This window comes from Mytilus trossulus, chromosome 2 (genome assembly GCF_036588685.1).
Source record: "Mytilus trossulus isolate FHL-02 chromosome 2, PNRI_Mtr1.1.1.hap1, whole genome shotgun sequence".
Taxonomy (NCBI): domain Eukaryota; kingdom Metazoa; phylum Mollusca; class Bivalvia; order Mytilida; family Mytilidae; genus Mytilus; species Mytilus trossulus.
In genome coordinates, this window is record NC_086374.1 from 59345273 (window position 1) to 59366531 (window position 21259).

A 21259-nucleotide genomic window follows, 5' to 3' on the forward strand; every position below is an offset into this window, starting at 1 on the left:
TACCTCTATTTGTAGATGAAGCAATGGGTTCTTTCTCCCTAATCCAATCTTCCTCATCTTCAACATCTCTCAAGAATTGTTGTAATTTCAGGGCCTCTTCCAATCGGTTCTTCCTGTCTGACATAGGAGCCATAAGGCCATCATATCTTTGGACAACGTCCTCTTGTTTTTTTCTGATATTGTCAGCATCAAAATGTCCAGATTCTACAAACTGGTTAGCTTGAATTACTATCCCATCAACACGATCCTAGAAAAATATACAGACAAATATATTTATAATTGAAATTATAATGCTTTGAAAAGAACAATATTAAACCAGAGGGACTTAATTTAACCATAAAAACTATGTTCTATTATTTCATCACTGTATGAACTGAACATGCTTACTTTATCTTTCAATATATGAAGTAATGCATCTTTTACATTAAGGGGTAACTAGTCCTCTGTCTTGAAATCAAAATTTTCTATTTGCTAAGGCCATGTATTGAAAATTCAAAAGCACTTGAGAAATATTACGTCTATGATCTCTCAGATTTCTATTATAAAAACTTGATTAAATTCTCACCTGATGAGCAGCTACATCGGCTTCTAGTAAAGCATGCTTCTTCTGGACATTCTGTACTCCGGTCAAATCCTGAAATAATAGAGATAAATGTTGGTTGTTAAAAGATATCATTACTACATACATTTCATTGTCCAGAATTTAAACTTTAATAAAAAATAATAATATTGCTTCTAGTTCATTATTTACATACAACCAAGACAAAATTTAGAATGGTGTTTTTTTAAAGTTTGCTTGATAAAGACTTTTTTTATTTATCTAACATGTTCTACATGTATCAGGAAAAAAGATCTGTGAGGGACTAACATATTCGTGTACAAAATATTATTAGACAAATACTTGTTTAAACTTTTTAACATTTTATGTTTCATTTATGAAATGTTTAATGGTGGTAACATTTATTTCAAATGCAGCTTTTCACTGAAAATTGTAAATAGGTAACAAAAAATATAATACAAAGGACAATAATTTCTCCATTAAAATCTGGTTAAATATATCTAGCTAAAATGAATGAGCAAGAATAAAAAAACTACTCTTCTGGAATAAAATATTATTTTCTAATAGCTCTGCTTTAAAAATATATTCTGGTTTGTGAAACTGCAATGCACAGAATTTTTTTAATTTACCATCTGGCAAAGAGCAAAGCATTTATATATTCTCTTAAAAGCATGTAAATTGAACAATTTTGAACAGAAAAAGATAAGAAAGTGAAAGAAAATCTGACTACTCTGATGAAGTCTCTAGCTAAATAAGGTATTCCAGTAAGAACTTAAGAGAGAGAAAGTGAGGTACAAAATGTGTAGATCTGAATTTAGGTTTTCAATGTATTGTATCATTATCATGGCAACTATACTTGAGTGTGTACAAAGAACAATGAAATCATGTTTACTGGTGTGCCAAAAAATCAATTAAAATTGGGCTTACTTTCTTTAAATAAGATTAACAAAAGTTTTAACCTGCCATTCAAATCATGGGACTGGTAACAAAAGTTTATATAAATGTATATTCACATTAGATAATAGATAAAGTATGACTTTTGTGCCTAAAGTACACACTCAAAATGTTCACCTGTAAAGGTAACAGAAACAGTGAAGATGGGTTCAAAAGTTCATTCTAAGAACTGAGTTCGAGACAGTTTTAGTTTTCTTGTTTGAATTATTTTACCATTTTAACTTTAGGGCCTTTTACAGCTTGCTATATGCTTTATGGGTTTTGCTCATTGCTGAAGTCAGAACAGTGACCAAGTTTCTTATTTCTATGTCATTTGGTCTTTTGTGGAGAGTTCTCTTGTTGAGAATCTTATGTAATTATTCAAACTTATCAAAATTGTGTCTGTGCTTACAAAATTGTGGTGATCAAAACCTCTGACCACCACTTTTTCGAGAACTGTTATAGAAAAATATAGTGTATAGCGGGTCCTCCTGCAATCTTGGTAATAATTGTAGAATTATTTTTATTTGGATTTATTCATTTTCCACTTTATAACACAATATCTGATTTACTGTAACTAGGAACAGGTAAAAATGATTATATTTTGTCCTATATCTTGGCAGGTTCTTATAAAAAGCAAAGAGAAAAGGAGAAAATCGGTCAAAGGGATAATTTCTCATGCATGAAAGTCTTGCAGGAGTTTTAGGCTATCATAAAGGTTGATACTTGAGAGGTCATGTGCTGATGTGCATAGTTAAATAAGACAGACATTGTTGAAAGATATCATCATATCAACTGGGGTATTACAACTTTGGTAAAATCAGAAAATCCTTTGTTGAAGAGATACTTCATTTAATTCTACTGAAATGGGTTAAAATAAGCAAAAACAAAATGTAAAAAAACACTGTTGTTTAAATCTGTTATTTATGTGGGTGAGAATAAATAAACAGTAGTGTCAATTCTAACTCTATACACACAATTAAATCTGAAAAAATATAATCACTCTAGCAAGCAAGATAATTATATGCAAATAAAAATAAAACTTACAAGTCTAGTCTTAATATGCTAATAATAAAGCAAAATACACAACATATTCAAAAAGAAAATAATATGTCAGTAAAATCAGGTGTATATATTGCTACACACATATATGTAAATGTATATGAAGTTAATGCGAGACCACTCATCAAGTGAACTTTGTGGGGTTTTTTTTCCAGCTGAGAAATTTATATTTCAAAAGTTTTAATCCATTTATCAAATATTTGTTCTTCTAGTTTTAACCATTTGCAAGACAATGTGTTTCAATCAGATGAGTGGTCTACTGCTGTTAAAACTTTCAATGTAAGTAAAAATTCCATAAAGATTATTTAGAGCATATTCTGCTTTAAGTGTTCTTAAATTTATCCAAATTCTATTTATCTCTGAACGTTAATTGACAACTGATCATGGAATAATCTGTGACTGTCATACAAGAGAGAGGTTTAGCTAGCTATATTACAAGATAAATCCACCATTTTCTGCATAAGGAAATGCCTGTCCCAAGTCAGGAATATGACAGCTATTTTCCATTCATTTGAAGTGTTTGAGCTTTAGATTTTGCCATTTGAAATAAACATACTTTCCATTTAAGTTCAATATTTTTGTTATTTACTTTTTTTTTACATACAACTTTAGAATGACATAACAAATTTTATCATTAATGATTCTGAATGCTATAAATGTATTTTGTAAAAACTCAAACTATATTTTTGTATTTCAGGTCTGTTATACCCACTGTGAACAAATTTTATATGTGAGCTTATACATGTCAGAATTGTTACAAATGTTATTATACGAGAACTATATTACCTTAAATGAGGGAATATGTTAAAATTATAAATCATATACATTCAACACATAGGGATATTTATATTAACTAACATATATGATATATGCATAAAATCAACCACAAAAATCATATTTCCTAATAATTTGTTAATCTTGACATTCGTTCAAGTCTTTCTCTCAATCAAATAAGCATCTTATATGAAACATTTTCAAAATTAATTCAGTGTCTTTAGCAATAACAAGTGACTGACCCAATGGCAGGATAAAATAAAACAAAAGCGCTTTAACATTACCATTCTTTATCCATAAACCAAAAAGGATATGCATTATTTCTGAAATTCTAAATATTTTTATTTTGAGTTTAAAATCCTGGTGAGAAACAGACTGCCTCAATTATAACCCTATCAAGACTTGCAGTAAGTTGAAAAGATTTCTTGAGAGTTGATTTCAAAAGAAACACTCTACCATTCTGTGCATAGACTAGATACACACCTTGCCATAGTCTTCTGACTTCAGTTGTCCCTCAATCTCATACAACCAAGACTCAACATCCTCTGTACTCCTGTTAAACTGTTGTTGTTGGCTTGCTTCCTTCAGTTTGTTACCTTTTAGTTCTGTTTGAGATAACAATGTTTTCCAAAGTGCAACAATCTCGTCAACTTTGACACTGAAATGCACAATATTTATTTTAAATTAAATAATTACTTTTACGAAAATATAAATGTAAAACAACGATTGTAATAATTCACATAACATACTTTCCTTGGACTAATTAGTAACAGCATGTTATAGGGTATTTTCCATTGTTGTGTTTTATAATAAGCATTCTACAGTAAATGCAGCTTTATGATGATATAATCTTTTTAGTTAAGGAGGTACTACATATTTTCAAGAAATGCTAGTTAAATCTAATGAAATTACCAATATACTTGTTAATGATGTTCTTAGGTCAGACTGCTTTAAACTTCAGATACAAAGTCTGGGGCAGTATAATATTGCATTTCCCTAGATATCAATTGAATTTATGATTAAAATGATTCAATACTTAAATAGTAGCACACTTACCGAATTTCTTCTGAGGCATAATGATTCTCAATGATGAGTTGGCCCCCTGTTTGTTCAATGGTTTCAATACGATTCTTGTTGGCCTCTAATTCAGCTTCAAAGTTCTGATGTTTCTGAACTTTTGTTTGTAAATTAGTTGGATCCTAAAATATAATAATGTAACTTTATCAATTTCTTTTCTTGCAATAACAAATTTGATTAACAAATTGTTTATTTATAACATTTGTTACAAAAATCTCAATCACAAATGAAATGAGAACTCCAGAAACATGAGAAATCACCTCATTATAGACATGAGATTATCATGTACTTTTAGGTGAGTGTTCTCATTTTTAAAAAAATCCATGGTTTAATAGTCTTTAGAAAACCAATAAATAAGCATTACCAATTGGATAACGTTGAAAATCAGATTCCTTTAAAATATAAATAAACTATGTTATTTTCTGTAGAATACTTACCAAGTAATTTTCATCGGATGCAGTTTTAAGTTTCTCATTGATCCATCCTTTTGTTTCATCACAATCTCTTTCAAAAGTCTGTAATTTATAAGACTCCTCCAGAAGTTGTCTCCGTTCAGTTGACAACTGGTACAGGTTATTTCTTCTTGTAAGCAACTAAAATAAAACAGAAGTATTAGTCCCTGTTGACTTCAAAAATCAAGACTTCAAAAAGATATAAAGGCAGTTAAAATAAAATCTACAAAGAAATTGTAACTGCAATTTAAATTCTAAGAGATGGCTTGTTTAAATATCTTATTATCGGTCATTTATCAAAATTTATAGTTTTGAAATAATGACATATCTATATAAGTCTCAATGTCTACTGTCTTGAGTATTTAAAAAATCTACTTTTTATAAATAGAAGAGATATGAGGTATATGTCAATGATTTTTGGTGTTTTAATGCAACTTTTAAGCACCACATTTAGGCTATTTCTTGAGGGTCAGTTTTTATTGGTGGATGAAGCTGGAGAGCCCAGAGAAAACCACTGAATTTCAATAGGACCAACCTTCAATAGGTAAACTGACAATCCTAGCCAATTAAGATTGGGAGTCAAGAGCACACTAACGAGCGGGGTTTGAACTCACAAACTCAGTGTTGACTGGCTAGTGATTACAGTAGTAACTACTTAAACTACTTGGCCACCGAGGCCCCTTATATGTCAATGAGACAATACGCAAAAACACCAAAAAATCAAGACTCTAAGAGATCCTAACAGTACACTTCATAAATTAGGAAGTGTCAATTTAAGAAAATATATGTCACACTCTAAATTGCCATTTAAGTTTCGAAAAGTTGTGGATAATTTTAACTGAAACTATAAAAGTGTATTTAATAATTCAACGTATGTGTAGCTAAAAATATTGTATGAAACAGTATAAATGGTAATTTTAATAATACCTGATCTCTTCTGCTTGCTATGTCATCATGGGCATAGTGTTCATTCTGTATCAGTTTGGTGGCAAAGTCATCTAATAACTGTAACAAAAACATTTACATAAAAGTCTGGCAAAATCATCTAATAACTGTAACAAAAAACATTTACATAAAAGTCTGGCAAAATCATCTAATAACTGTAACAAAAAACATTTACATAAAAGTCTTCTGTTAACAGATTCATAAAGTGTACTCACAATTATTTTTTTCTCACATGATTTCCATGGATTGAGTACCACTATTTATCAGTCGGTCACTAAGATTCTTGGATGTAAGTATGAAAGTTATTTGTATGATTGATTGTTGATTTCTTATTAAGTATGAATTGACAAATATTTAGGGCATATTAAGGAAAACACAAAATTTAGAATACAAACAGGATTACATATACATTAACATTAAACAACACATAGTAAACACATTTTGTAGATTGTGCAAGTATTTACTGTAGTGTTATCAACATTTTGGATATTTTCATATATTTATCTATAAAAATATAATCACAATTTCTTCTTCTTTACCTATTGTCTAATATTTTAAAGTATCTATACATGCATCTACAAACCTTAATCTTTTCTTCTTGTGCAGCCAATGACTTTTCAAAGTCTTCATGTTTCTTGATAAGTGCCTCAACATTGTCCAATGAATCTCCAAGATCTCTGTTAGCTAAGAAAGCCTGTTGGAAAATAAAATGAGTGATAGTGAGATAATCTCAAATAAAGAGTTAATTAAACTATAGATTGTGTAATTTGCAAAAACAAAAATAGAATTAAGTAGAACATATATAAAAAAAAATTGCCAGTTTGGCCAACTTTTAAAATATTTTTATTTTAAAAGGAAAACTAATTTTGCATATTTGGACCACACCCCATCACCATCAAAAAAATAAATAAAAAAAATAAAAAAATATCAAAAGAAACATTATTCAAATTGAATTCTGATGAGAAGAAAACTGTTCTGACTCATATATGTTGTAATCTATTAAAAAATATATAAATGAAAGTTAGCCTACACATTGTATAATTCTTTCTGATATTATATAGTATAAAACAACTTTAATCATACAATATAAAGAAGTCTATATATATATTATTTTCGTAATATACAGTAAGAAAACTGGATGTTAAAGCAGCTTATATTACTTTTCAACTAAATAAACACAATATCAAAATAAGATTTCCCTCACCTCCTGTTTGGTCATGACAGAATCAGCATGTTCTGTATCTCTGTAGAATAGCTGTAAGTCCATACACTGTTCATACAATATCCTTCTCTCTTCCCATAGCTCCAACAAACTGGACTTCTCTGATGACAGTACTTGCAACTGAAATGTATATGTCTTGATTTCAATATGATGGGAACAGCATACTGATAAATCATAATACAATTAAAAATAGAAAATACTAGTTGCATTTCTTCCTCAAATACTAACACTTCTAACTGAATAGTTTTCAAAAGTGTTTGATTAAATATGCATGATGTCCAAACACTGCTCCTATGCATATCAAAAACTAAAACCATATTTTGGAGACTGCTACACCTTATCCAATATATTGCTAAACTAAACAATTTTAACAAACAGCACTGTCAGAGTGAAACTGCTCTTTGTCTTTGTTGTATCAAGTATTACAGGAGCACCAGTAATCTGCAGAAATAGAAGACAACAAGGTTAAGAAGACAACAAGGTTATTCAAAATTATAAATCTTAAGTTACCTTTTCTCTAACTTCATCAGCAGCGTAATGGTCAGCATCAACTAATCTTTGTCCAGCATCAACTGTAGATCGAAAAGTGTCCTCTCTAGCATCAATCTCTCCCTAAAATACATATATAAAACATACAAATTATCTATCAACATATCTTATGGATATCAAAGGTGTTTAGTTATGGTACACATTGTCAAATCTTGTTGGAATTCTGCCACTTCAGTTTTTCTTAACCTTCCCTTATGTTGGTCACTTTTTACTTAAAAGATGTTCTTCTTAAATATGGTTTCTATTATATATTTATTTATTTAAAATGTTTAACAGAATTCTTGTATCAAAGTATGTTCGCTCTATTGAAATGGGGAGTACCTTGCATTCAAGATTTCTCTCTACCAAGGACTCTGCTCCAGCTACGTCTTTAGCCAGGTCATCAGCTGATATAATGGCCTTCATATCATGTATCCAGGAAACCAGATCTCGGAAGTCAGCTAAGAAACGGTGAAGGTAGTAGGAATCATCCAGTCTAGTTTTTCTATCAGCACCCTGTTAAACATACAAAATAAATTATTACCATCAAATCTAATAGAAATTGTAAGTTGTAAAATACTTAATTAATTTTACAAATTAAAATCTGTTAAGGTTCTTTTATTCTTTTGGACATCAAATCATAAAGCATGAATTCAAGAATTCAAGAATACATACATGCAATATTAATTACTAATATATATATAAGAATATAATCTTAGGCATTTATATGATTTAATTAAGTAACTACATAAGTTCATTTTTAAACTGAACCATGTCTAAACTGATCCATGATTTTATGTTGATTGTTGCTATTTTCAGACACTTTATATAATTTGTGTTTTAAAGTATTAATCTATTTTCTTATGACAACAAAATGTAATTTTACCTTATTCTTCAGTTTTTCCCAGTTGTCTGCTATTTCTGTCTGTTTAGAACTAATCTGTTCTGCTTGGTCTTTATGAGTATCCATCAGTCTGTCTGCTTCTTTTCCAATGGTTTGTATCTAACCATAGAGAATATCAAATGTTACCAGCAAGTGTTGACAAAAATACACACAAATAAAAACTAAATAAAGTGATGGTAAAGTGCTATGTACTATTAGATATACATGTACATCTCTTTTCAACAAATGCTTTCTTTTTTTGAGAAGACAAACAAATTATGACATAACCCAATAGTTCATCAGTGTTACACAGGCTTCTCAATAAACTTTTGAATCCACAAGCCCGAAGGCTCAGCTTTAAGAAAGTTTTAGATGTACTTGCATTCTGTTGGCTTGTAGAGAAGATTTTTTACAAGTATGAAAGTAATTTTACAAGCCTGGGCTTGTGAACTTTAAGTTAAGCAAGAAGACTGAAATATACTAGTAAGCAATAAGGCTCACCTTTTCTTCTAAAGCAGCCAAGTCTCTCTCCACACCATCATGTTTTCTCTGTAAGGCTTGTACACTGGCAAGATCTCTGCCGTAATCATCAGAAGATAGGATGGCATCTTTCTCCATAATCCAGGATATTGTCTCATCTGCATCTCTGAACAAGAAAAATTGTATATAGTTGATAACATTGTAAATTATTTCTCTATCTCATGTATGTTTTATGTTTGTTAATTACCCGTCAACTGAAAAACTTATTAAGTTAACATGGAGTGAAGCAATTACCACTCATGAGAAATTTAAGAGATGGTATTTACTTTTCCTTAAGATTTAAATTTGAATTTCATGTTAGAAGCAAGTTTAACAGTTGAATTACTACAAATTGTACAACTTATTTTGAAAAATGATTTTGGGGCCAACTCAAATATATATTTCTGTCTGATTTCTTGTATAAACATAATCCTATGGTCTCCTATATCATTTTTGTATATTTACCTGTTAAATCTCTGAATCTCATGGGCACCAAATAACCTCTCTTGTCTTAGGAGAGACATTTCCTTTAATCTGCGCCATGCTTCATTGACTTCCTGCAATTAAATTATCAAAATATTTAAATACGGGTATAAATCAAACTTTTTTTATACCTATCAGAAGAGTTGTTTTAATTTAAAATTGACTTTGGACCATCCATCAAACATGATTTTTCTGCTTTCAATATTCTCATAGTCTTTATTAAAACATATACATGTTTATAAGATAGATAAATCATTGGTGGTGATTGCACTGTGCAAAACCTGTACATGTTTATAAGATAGATAAATCATTGGTGGTGATTGCACTGTGCAAAACCTGTACATGTTTATAAGATAGATAAATCATTGGTGGTGATTGCACTGTGCAAAACCTGTACATGTTTGTAAGACAGATAAATCATTGGTTGTGATTGCACTGTGCAAAACCTGTACATGTTTGTAAGATAGATAAATCATTGGTGGTGATTGCACTGTGCAAAACCTGTACATGTTTATAAGATAGATAAATCGTTGGTGGTGATTGCACTGTGCAAAATCCGTACATGTATTTCTGGAGTAATCCTTATATTAAAGGTAGATTTAGCACCAAAAGTGTTAAGCCATGTGTATAAAACATTTGGTTTGAGAACATCCTGTTTCTTTCTTCCTACCCTTAGTGTATATTCCTCCCCCTTTTTCATGTCATGAGAACATATTATCAAAACAATAGTTTTTACATTCACAACATTCGATTACCTCTTGTCTTGTCCTAATGGTGTTTTCCTCTGGGTGACCATCAGACACCAGTTGCTCAGCCAAGTTGTTGACTTCTGTTACTTTATCTTCATGGTTATGTAAATCCTGAAATAAAAACAAAAGTGTTTTAAATGATTTATTTATATTAACTACATTGGTAATGTGAAAGGTAGAATCTTATATTTAGTACGGATCCTTAATGAATACTATCCTCAAAGTAAACCAATTTCCTTGTACCCTTCCTTCTTTCATTTCTAAAAGAACTATAATTTTGTTCACACCTTAAACAACCAGATGCTCCGCAGGGCGTAGCTTTATACGACCGCAGAGGTTGAACCCTGAACGGTTGGGGCAAGTATGGACACAACATTCAAGCTGGATTAAGCTCTAAATTTGGATTGTGATTAAATAGTTGACACAGCATAGGTTTCTGACACAGAATGAATGTATTCAAATGAACTTAAATTTTTTGTTTTCTCTTAGAGCAATTCACTATGCTGTTGAATTATAATCCTCTCAAAAAAATGTTTGAAGAAATTTTCTTTTTATTTATGAAATTTCAAATGAGAAAAATTGAACCCAATTTTTTATTCACATCCCCCTTTCCCTTATTGCAAAACTAATTTCAATTTAAATATTCTAATGGAGTTTGCAACAATTACTACTCATTTAAATACATCACAAAATATTAAGATGTAAAAAAAACTGCTTGTTATCACTGAATGGTAAAATTTATCAGTTGGTAGTAAAAAGTGAATATACATTGTATATGGTATATAACAAAGATTTAAGTTGATTCTGGACAAAGAAAGATAACTCCAATTAAAAAAAATTCTTGCAGATATTTCTTGCTTACTATACTGGACAAAGAAAGATAACTCTTAATTAAAAAAAAATTTGCTATTTCACAATATTGTGAAATTAGATATTTCTTGCCATTGCACAATACTGTGCAATTGAAAAGACTTGCTATTGCACAATACTTAATATAAAAATTTTAGATCCTGATTTGGACCAACTTGAAAACTGGGCCCATAATCAAAAATCTAAGTACATGTTTACATTCAGCATATCAAAATGGCCCAAGAATTTAATTTTTGTTAAAATCAAACTTAGTTTAATTTTGGACCCTTTGCACTTTTATTTAGACCAATTTTAAAACTGGACCAAAAATTAAGAATCTTCATACACAGTTAGATTTGGCATATCAAAGAACCCCAATTATTCAATTTTTGATGAAATCAAACAATGTTTAATTTTGGACCTCGATTTGGGCCAACTTGAAAACTGGGCCAATAATCAAAAATCTAAGTACATTTTTAGATTCAGCATATCAAAGAACCCCAAGGTTTCAATTTTTGTTAAAATCAAACTAAGTTTAATTTTGGACCCTTTGGACCTTAATATAGACCAATTTGAAAACGGGACCAAAAATTAAGAATCTACATACACAGTTAGATTCGGCATATTAAAGAACCCCAATAATTCAATTTTGATGAAATCAAACAAAGTTTAATTTTGGACCCTTTGGGCCCCTTTTTCCTTAACTGTTGGGACCAAAACTCCAAAAATCAATACCAACCTTCCTTTTATAGTCATAAACCTTGTGTTTAAATTTCATAGATTTCTATTTACTTATACTAACGCTATGGTGCGAAAACCAAGAAAAATGCTTATTTGGGTCCCTTTTTGGCCCCTAATTCCTAAACTGTTGGGACCGAAACTCCCAAAATCAATACCAACCTTCCTTTTGTGGTCATAAACATTGTGTTCAAATTTCATTGATTTCTATTTACTTTAACTAAAGTTATTGTGCGAAGAATAATGTTTATTTGGGCCCTTTTTTGGCCCCTAATTCCTAAACTGTTGAAACCAAAACTCCCAAAATCAATCCCAACCTTTCTTTTGTGGTCATAAACCTTGTGTCAAAATTTCATAGATTTCTATTAACTAAAACTAAAGTTATAGTGCGAAAACCAAGAAAATGCTTATTTGGGCCCTTTTTTGCCCCTAATTCCTAAAATGTTGGAACCAAAACTCCCAAAATCAATACCAGCCTTTCTTTTATGGTCATAAACCTTGTGTTAAAATTTCATAGATTTCTATTCACTTTTACTAAAGTTAGAGTGCGAAAACTAAAAGTATTCGGACGACGACGATGACGATGACGACGCCAACGTGATAGCAATATACGACGAAAATTTTTTCAAAATTTGCGGTCGTATGAAAAGTATTGTTTTACATAATAAACAGATGAAAATCAATCATTTTTTAATCAACTTAAATATAAGATACAGAAAAAAATGTTTATTTGGTATGAGATTGACTAAAGATTTCTCCTTATTTATTCACACACATTTAACTATACAGTACCTTCTGAAATTCATCAAATTTCTTCTGTAAAACCTCAACATGCTCCAAATCTTGTCCAAACTCTTCCGAGGATACGAAAGCTTCCTAAATACAAATTTAAAATAAAATGTTAAATTTACTCTATTCATCACTTTGTAACAATCCAACAATGTAAAATCAATCTGATTGAAATCAATTATTATAATTGATACACTCTTGCACAGCACCAGAGAGATACTATTGTGTAAGTAGCAATGTCCTTTGACCACTTAATATATGTGATAATGATTTATTGCAAAGGAGTTAAAGTGCTGGTAGGTTCAGAATTTTTTGGTTGCTCACAAACAAGATAATAATATGCTTCAAGAGGTAAAAAAAGGTCCATTTCTTGTAGAAAAAGTTTGAAGTTAAACTTTTAGTGTCACTTGAAAATAAATTTTAGGTCACTTGAAAATAAATTTATAAAAAAAAGAGAAAAAAAAAATAAAAAAAAGGAGCTAAAAATCAGAGTCGGTCTGAAGTCCTACTAAACATGTATTTTTTAGCACTATTTATGGAGATATTAAGAAATGTATAAACATAAGTACAAACCTTGTCACTGATCCAGAACATAACCTCATCACATTCTCTCTGGAACTGTACTAGTCTTAATGCTTGTTTCAATCGAAGTCCTTTGTCTTTCAGCTTTGATAACAACAGTTCCCAAAGTCTGTGAAGTTCTTCCAATCTAGCCTGTTAAAATATTTAAGGTAAATCTGGGTTTTTAAAACAAAAAGTTTCCTTTTTTAACAACTTTGATTGATAATAAAATATCAGATTTTACGAGATAAGCCTAAACTTTTTAAAAAAGTTCTAACTTTATTATCCTTCTTAGTTTCTATAAAACATATTTTTGAAGAAACTGTTAAATATTTGTTGTCAGTTTATGATATTATTCATTCGGTGTGACTTGATTGATGTTGAATCTGTACAATCTAAAAGATTCCCAACACTACAACGACTTTTTCTTTTTTTTCTTTTAACACTTTAAGACATGAATTTGCAACAGGGAAAACTTGCTTTAACCTATATCACATAACTATAAAATAAGAAAAATAAAAATACTGATAAAGGTTATAATAAAAATTAAAAAATAAATAATTCCCATTTAAAGAAGAATTAATTTCTGTCCATCGAATTTCAAAATAAGTTTGATCTCTTACCGTTATAATATCTGAGGCAAAGTGTTCTTTGTTGATCATGTCTGTTCCTGTATTATCCAGGACTACTATAGCATTAGCATGGGCAGCTACTTCAGCCTCAAAAGCCTGGTGTTTCTGGATCTTTGCCTGGTTGTAGAAAGTAAAATATTAACATTGGTCTTTTTTGTTGGTTTTGGTATCAGTTTATTTATAAACTTTAGAAAAAATTCTCCCAATATCCAAGTTCAATAGACAGTTTTTCTTTAGGTTGGCATTTTAAATTTTCCAAAATTGTTTACAATCAGTATTTGTATGTGTACTTAAAAATCAAATTCATTAGAACAGTTTGCATTTCTTCTTCCGCAATTGATAAAACATAGATTTAAGACAAGATACAAAACAAGTACCATACTCTAATAAATGGCTTGATAAATCACTTAAAGTACCGGTAAATACTGCATCTTTAAAATTGAGGAAAGCAAGAATGTCTCCATAGTATATGGATGCCCCATCCGCACTATTATTTTCTATGTTCAGTGGACCTTGAAATTGGGGTAAAAACTCAAATTTGGCATTTAAATTATCATATCATAGGGAACATGTGTACTAAGTTTCAAGTTGATTGGACTTTAACTTTATCATAAACTACCTCGACCAAAAACTTCAACTTGAAGCAGGACAGACGGATGGACAAACATGAGATGGACAAAAGGATGAACGAACAGATGCACAGAAAACATTATGCCCTTAAATGGGGCATAAAAATAGTTTCATTACCTGCAAGTTTGTGGGATCTCTATAACTTTCATCTGAGGCAGTTTGCAATTTCTCATAAATCCAACTCTCGAGCTCATCTGCATCTCTTTTGAAATACTGGTACCTTCTTGAATCTTCAAGTTTCTGACGCCTATCTGAGCAGAGGCTTTTAAACTGTTCATATCGACCAAGGACTTCCTGTCTACGACTCTGAATGTCTTCAGCTGTCTCAAGAATCTTGATCTCTCGAGGTTGAACCTCTGTCATCTTGCCTTCTTTCTGAAACAAAATAACCAATTCTTAATGTTTCTAAAACTTATTTGAAACAGTTACAAATGTATTACTCTTACGTACATGTACATGTACAATGTTATTTTTTTTAAGACAATTACTAGAAATTTATTCTAAAATATATCAGTATATTGCATCAGTATTACATCATTACATGATAAATGTACTTTCTATTTTGGTACCCAACCATTTTTCTTACACCCTGTTCCACAGCTAGTTTAATACCATTAAGATTAATTTCTTTAACAGAAAAGGAAGACCGGGATTAATTAGGCCTTAATGGTTTAAGAATGTTGGGCCAAATGCAAAAAAAAAATCTGGTTTCCAGTATAAGTAGTTGCATACACAGGTTGTGAATTTCCTTCAACTACAATGTATGGGACCAAACAGAAGTCAAAATTGGAGTCTATTCTGTTGACTTCATCACATCAAATTGCCTGAAATTGGGGGAGAAAATTCAGTTTAATGTCAGAATGGTCAACACAACTATCTTGAGATTTGATGTTAAAGATAGGTGCAGACAAGGCTCTAATTCATTAACTATTATTTATCTCTTGAAATGTGCAGTTAATTCTTGCCTGACATTAGCAGAACTTTGGAGGTGAGGATTAGACTCATATAAGATTACATTTTCTGCATTATTTGCAATACTTTTATAAATTTAAAAATCGCCATGCTAGACAGAAATCCGAATATAATGTTTTTTATATATATTTACATAATCATGCAACATCTTAGTTACTGGAAACCCTAAATTTTATATGCATATTAGCTTGAATGATATTTTAGGAAAATTAATTCATCAATCATGTCAATACATGAAATTCTTAAAAATTTATTGTAATGGTGATTTTAATATTTTATCTGATGATCTTTTTAAAAATACTTATTGTTGTGATGTGGTTGCCAAGACCTGGCACCTGCTTTAACATGTTAAGTAGAAGAAACAGTTTTTTATATGCTCAATTGGTGGTTATGATGTTATAAACTTGAAATATTTTATAGACATGATAAATATATAGTTATAATTTATATTGATTTCTATAGTATCTCATAATTCTTTATAGAATGGCACTTGTATTTTAATTTATAAAATTATTGTTTTATTCAATGTATATATTATTATGATTGTATATGTTACTCTAATAAAATATTGAATCTGAATCTGTAAACACATTAAAAGTAACATGCTTTACACTATTTTAACTAATTATTTATGTCTTATCATTGAGGTAATATGCAAATGAGAAGCTGTCATTCTATTTTTAAATATTATTAGGAAAGTTGCAGATCCAGATATTCTATATCTAGTGATTATCATTATTGCATTGTTTTTATGATGCAAGAAAGATAATCGCTATAATTAAATATAGGTCTAGTTTTAGATTGTAAACATGTATTTTTAAAAATGATTTTCACAGGTGTAAAATTTCAAAGATATTTGTCCATCTGCTGATGTGAAAGAAAGATAATTATATAAGTGAAGTTTTTGTTATATTACAACTTTTAAGATTTTTGTTTAATTGAAGATGATGATTTATTTTAAATTATTATATTTTCTCACAAAAGATAAAAGTTGATGACATTAATTAATTATTTATAAGATAAGTTTGTGACTATTGGAAATAGATGGAGAATGTGTCCAAGGGAGGATGGGGCATACAAATCCTTGTAAATAATTAACATGGTTTACATGTACATGATGTACAGTAGAGTAGGTAAAGTTTCAAAACACTCAATTACAAATTAAATAATTAAAGCATTTAAATCTTTTTTTTTTTGCTTTTGAGTATATTTAACTAGTTATACATGTTGTAATTGGTTAAAACCTATGATTTTATATATAATTTTTATAAAAAATTGACAAGCAACAAGTACTTACTTATATCAAAATAATTCACTGTAGAAAGTCAACAATGATTCCTACAGGCCAGAATAATATGTTTCCAAAACAGAGAAATATTATTTAGATAAATCCTTATAATTATTCTCAGTGTAGTATAACTTTTCTACAAATTTAAAACTTGAGTAGCTTTACTACAATGTACCTTATTATTTGGTTCTAACTAACAGATCTGACTAGAAATTCTATGACCAATTTCACTGATTATGGCATATTGACAAAAAGTTACTTATGAAATTATCTAATGTGCATCTTACTCATATGTACAGTACAACTAATACTATGATGACTAAAATATATATACTGAGTAATCAACTACCATATGTTATCAATAAATATATGTGTGTAAGCAAATCCAAAAATTTAATTCCAATTCATTTTGTTTTTAAATTAACAGAGAATAATTGTTCAGTTTCTTTATTTCATCATAATCAAACTGAAAAAGACAGTATAAAAACTTTAATAAAAGTTAAAACCCCTAGCTTTAAAAACCTATTATAGAAAAACAGAATAGACCAGGTAGAAATATAAAATAGTTATAATTTAATTACTGTAACTGTTTTTTACTCTTGAAAGAAAGAAAAAATTACTACTGCAGCTACTCAATCGTATTTCTATATTTAATCCAGCAAATTGGGGTGTTGCTTTTTATAGATTTAAAAAAACAACATTTCAATTATTCCTGATCCTTACCTCTTGAAACTGGAGTACTTCTTATTGATAAAAGATATAAAAACAAGCAGTAGATCCCATAATAAACTAAGTAAGCAAATGCCAACACTACGATTGTTATCACAAACACATCTGGATAATCTTCAAAAAATGGGCATTTGTGCATTTGTTATCAATTAGTCACACCCTTTCACATCATAAAATAGTATCTTCCAAACACCCCTAATCTCAAAATGTATTAATCCATCCTAATCATCATCCATTCATAAATATATCAGCATGTGTTGGAATGTTTGTATTTACTTGTGATGATAACATGGCTGCACTGAGTCAAGAAAATATTGATAACAAAGTGATCAATACATTTTTGTCTCATCACTATGGATACCAGCCAAATATTCAATAAAAAAGAGGCAGTGTTGTTGCAGATGTTATGTAAAAGCTAATTAAATCTCCCTTGAGGTTCATAAAATATTTCCTGGTAGTCAGATAATCTCTCCAATGCAATAATTGCAATAAAACAAATACATTTCATTTTCACTGAAAAAAATCTTTTCACAGTAAGCCATATAAATTTAGAAAATCTTTCGGCAGCAAAAGTTTACAAAATTGTGCTGACAATGCAAAGAAAATCAATAAGGATTAAAAATACTTCTTGGCTTAAAAGTATCAATACATCTTTCAGAAAAAAAATCAGGTTATGGCAAAACAATATATATAATTCGTTGGATACCAATGTTTGTGGGTTTCCAGTGTACAGGTTACCACAAATTCAACTGATAACATTATTTTAAACATATTTTCAATAGGCTTTTTTTTTTTTACATAAATTGGCAAAACCATGAAACCAAGTATCCACGAATATGCAAGTTTTCAGCAATCCAAGAAAATTGATACCCACAAAAATAAATTAATCCACAGTATAAGATGAATTATATTGTTTCCCTAAAACGATTTTATAAAAATATAACAAATGTTTCGAAATACAATGCAATTATGAAGCTTTTCAAGATACCATTATTTATAACTATCATTCAAATAAATTAAATTTGAGAAATTAACACACAAGAATTGACAAACTTAGTATTTTAGATAAACAATGTTTAACAATAACATTCATCCTATGAAATACATGAAGCTGTATTTCAAACAGTGTTATCAAATTAATGCAAATCTGCACTTCCTTACATAATATTTGAAGGACAAAGAAGTAACTACATGTAAGTTAGTATGAAAATTTATTGATTAAAGTTGCTTCACTTTGGGATTATTACACAAATCAATATATTATTTGTCCCAACTTACTTTGTTAAATTTTATTTCTTTTTAATGAGAAACACTGAATTTCATAATCATGCTTAGCATGCTAAACAGATCAATTTCTTTTCCTTCGAGATATAACAAAAAATCTTTTTAGTGATAGATAATTAGTTGGTAGTTTCAGACATCAGGACTAATTCAATTATGCAACTACATGTACATGTAGATGCGAAATAAAGCTTGAACAACTTTTCATTTGAACTGTTACTTTCATGTGTACTCAGATATGAAATGAACATGAATATATGAAAAGAAAATAAAAAACATTTGCACTTGGCCCTTTAAAATATAGTAAAAAACAAACATTTTAGTGCCATGAGAGAAGAGCACTTTGAATTCTCTCTCAAATATCACTACTTCTCCCTGTCAGTTTCAAAAAGAGAACAAATTCTCCCTATGATTCTTAAGTTTTGAAGTACGCTCAATAACAAGTGCTGGAAGTTATTTAAAAAAATGGAAATAACAAGCCACACACTGCAAATTGAAGTGAAGGACGCAAGAGCAACTATATCGCCCCAGTCACCTGCTAGTGTGAGCCCTATATACAGAATGATAAGATATTTATCTTACTCTGCCCTAAGTTGTTAAAAATGTTCCACTTCAGCAGGAATTCAAGGTATAAAAACGTATCCTTTTTCACCTGTATATTTTGAACTGCAGATGACCCAATGGAAGCAAAAGAATTATAAGCATGATCATTCTCATAGATATCAGTCTTTAAAAGGACATTAATCAGATAAAACAGTAAAAATCAATTTCCAAAATGCCTTGTTTTACAAAAACTAACGTCTCAGATTAACCTCAAATATAACTGCCAACAACTTGAATCTAGTTAATACTAAATAGTCAAGAAAAACTTCATGAATGCATGTGCTGAGTGCCTAAGGTTTTTGAATTCATCTAGTTTGGTGGGTGTCCCAAACTTTGTTCGACTGTCACTGCCTAGCCTTTTTAGTGAAAAGAAATTTGGAGTGCATACAAGACTTTTCCAGTCAGTGCATAGTTTCTGTAATAATTCAACTTCTATAATGTCTCATCTTGATAGCTAATGACCAGTCACCTTACAACAGCATGTCCTAGGTTGTAGGCACAACTGTGGAGGATCCAAGAGTTGCAAGATCATAATTTTCAAATTAAGATATCAATTGAAAGTGCATTTGTTAAGATCTGTTAAGGTCAATTGAAGCAACTTTTAACTACATGTAGCCTCTTTTCCAGATTACAAGTTACTTAATTGACCCCTCTGAAAATCAAAAATCTTTTAAGAGAACTACCTCATTAACAATATGGCATTCAGAAAAGTGATAGTTGCTTTTATAATCTAATCATTTGCACTTTTCATTTTTTTTCACTTGAATCCTGAACATGCATGAAATATTCATCTCTGGATATAAAGCAACCAACAATCAATTAAACACTTGAATACCCACAAAACATTTTTTAAACACAGTAAAATTGGATTTAAGGTCCCCTGCGAAATTCCCTTTCGAGGGAAATATTTGGTTGATTATATGGAATCACTGAAGCATGACTGGAGCTAGTCCAAATAATTATGACGTCTGGCAAGGCTATTTTAATTTTTTTCTAGGACGCCTTCCTACAATAGCCGTCCCAGACGTCATAATTATTTGGACTAGACTGGAGCCCCCTATTTTTCCAGGTCAGTCCCCACCTCTTTATAAAAAGTTCTGGATCTACACTAACCATTACCAATTTAGGTGATATTTCCTAACTTGTTTTATGTTTTTCTAGCAGTGCACTTGTTAAGCAGCTTTTTAGTGACCACTTAGCAGCTTAGGTATGGATTTACTTTTTTTCAAAAGGGAGATAATCACAGTGATGTCACCTGAGACACCTCATTACTTATTCACATTCCATGCATAACCTACAATTAAAGCATCTTTGCAAGCGCTTTTTGTCTTTTTTTTTTATTAAACAGATAAGTTATTTCATAAATAGTTAAAATAATGAAGTCAGATTACTCGGAAGTTTGAATGAAACATTTACTATCATGGGGCAAGACATGACTGTTTACAAGTTGAAGTTGGGCGCGGCAGCCGGCTCACCGGTTTACCAACCACATTTGTCGTAGACACTAAATTGTTAACTACTGTGTTAATATTTTATCGTCATTTCTTGTAAATCTACAAGTACAATTGTGATATGTGTAATAAAATAAAAATGCTTACGTGCAATAAATCTTCTAGGTATATTTGGTTGATTATCTGACCTCACCGAAAAATATCCAAGTTATAGCTGTTCCATGTATTTGCTCAACTAATTTCGAATATGTGTAAATAAATGATATACGAAGTGCACCCTCGGGGTTGCTGTGCCTTAATTTAAACTGTATCAATTCAAATGTATTTTTAAAATATTAAAAATAAATAATAATAAACGATGCATAGATTTGAAACCTTGATTCTGTAACTATTATTTTATAATAAGGGGGTGAAACCACATGAGAACAGCTAAAAATATATAAAACACAAAAATGTACTCGGAAAGACAATGACGAAATTCCGGATTTAGACTGAATTCTAGGATGGATAATTTTTTAAAGAGTGTGTCCATGGAAAAACCAGTCATCAA

At 30.0% G+C, this 21259-nt stretch overlaps 1 protein-coding gene across 15 annotated transcripts in view; it reads right to left on the reverse strand.

Annotated features, from left to right (window-relative positions):
• The window catches only part of LOC134707656 (spectrin alpha chain-like), a 58664-nt gene extending 37626 nt beyond the window's left edge, over positions 1-21038 (reverse strand). For 7 of the 15 annotated variants that reach the window (XM_063567618.1, XM_063567614.1, XM_063567620.1 and 4 more), the window contains exons 1-20: positions 17369-17528; positions 14503-14756; positions 13747-13872; positions 13136-13276; positions 12566-12649; positions 10193-10297; positions 9420-9511; positions 8937-9081; positions 8439-8555; positions 7895-8068; positions 7535-7636; positions 7007-7144; positions 6386-6496; positions 5785-5862; positions 4843-4998; positions 4385-4527; positions 3812-3986; positions 2540-2557; positions 566-634; positions 4-247 (exon numbers count right to left, since the gene is read on the reverse strand). In XM_063567618.1, coding sequence (XP_063423688.1) covers positions 4-247; positions 566-634; positions 2540-2557; positions 3812-3986; positions 4385-4527; positions 4843-4998; positions 5785-5862; positions 6386-6496; positions 7007-7144; positions 7535-7636; positions 7895-8068; positions 8439-8555; positions 8937-9081; positions 9420-9511; positions 10193-10297; positions 12566-12649; positions 13136-13276; positions 13747-13872; positions 14503-14756; positions 17369-17513 — 2617 coding nt within the window. In that variant the 5' untranslated portion in view covers positions 17514-17528. Of the gene's footprint in view, positions 1-3; positions 248-565; positions 635-2539; positions 2558-3811; positions 3987-4384; positions 4528-4842; positions 4999-5784; positions 5863-6385; positions 6497-7006; positions 7145-7534; positions 7637-7894; positions 8069-8438; positions 8556-8936; positions 9082-9419; positions 9512-10192; positions 10298-12565; positions 12650-13135; positions 13277-13746; positions 13873-14502; positions 14761-17368; positions 17529-20856 lie in introns of those variants that run through there. The other 8 variants (XM_063567627.1, XM_063567626.1, XM_063567625.1 and 5 more) reach the window with 4 other exon arrangements.
• Positions 21039-21259: the final 221 nt, after the last annotated feature.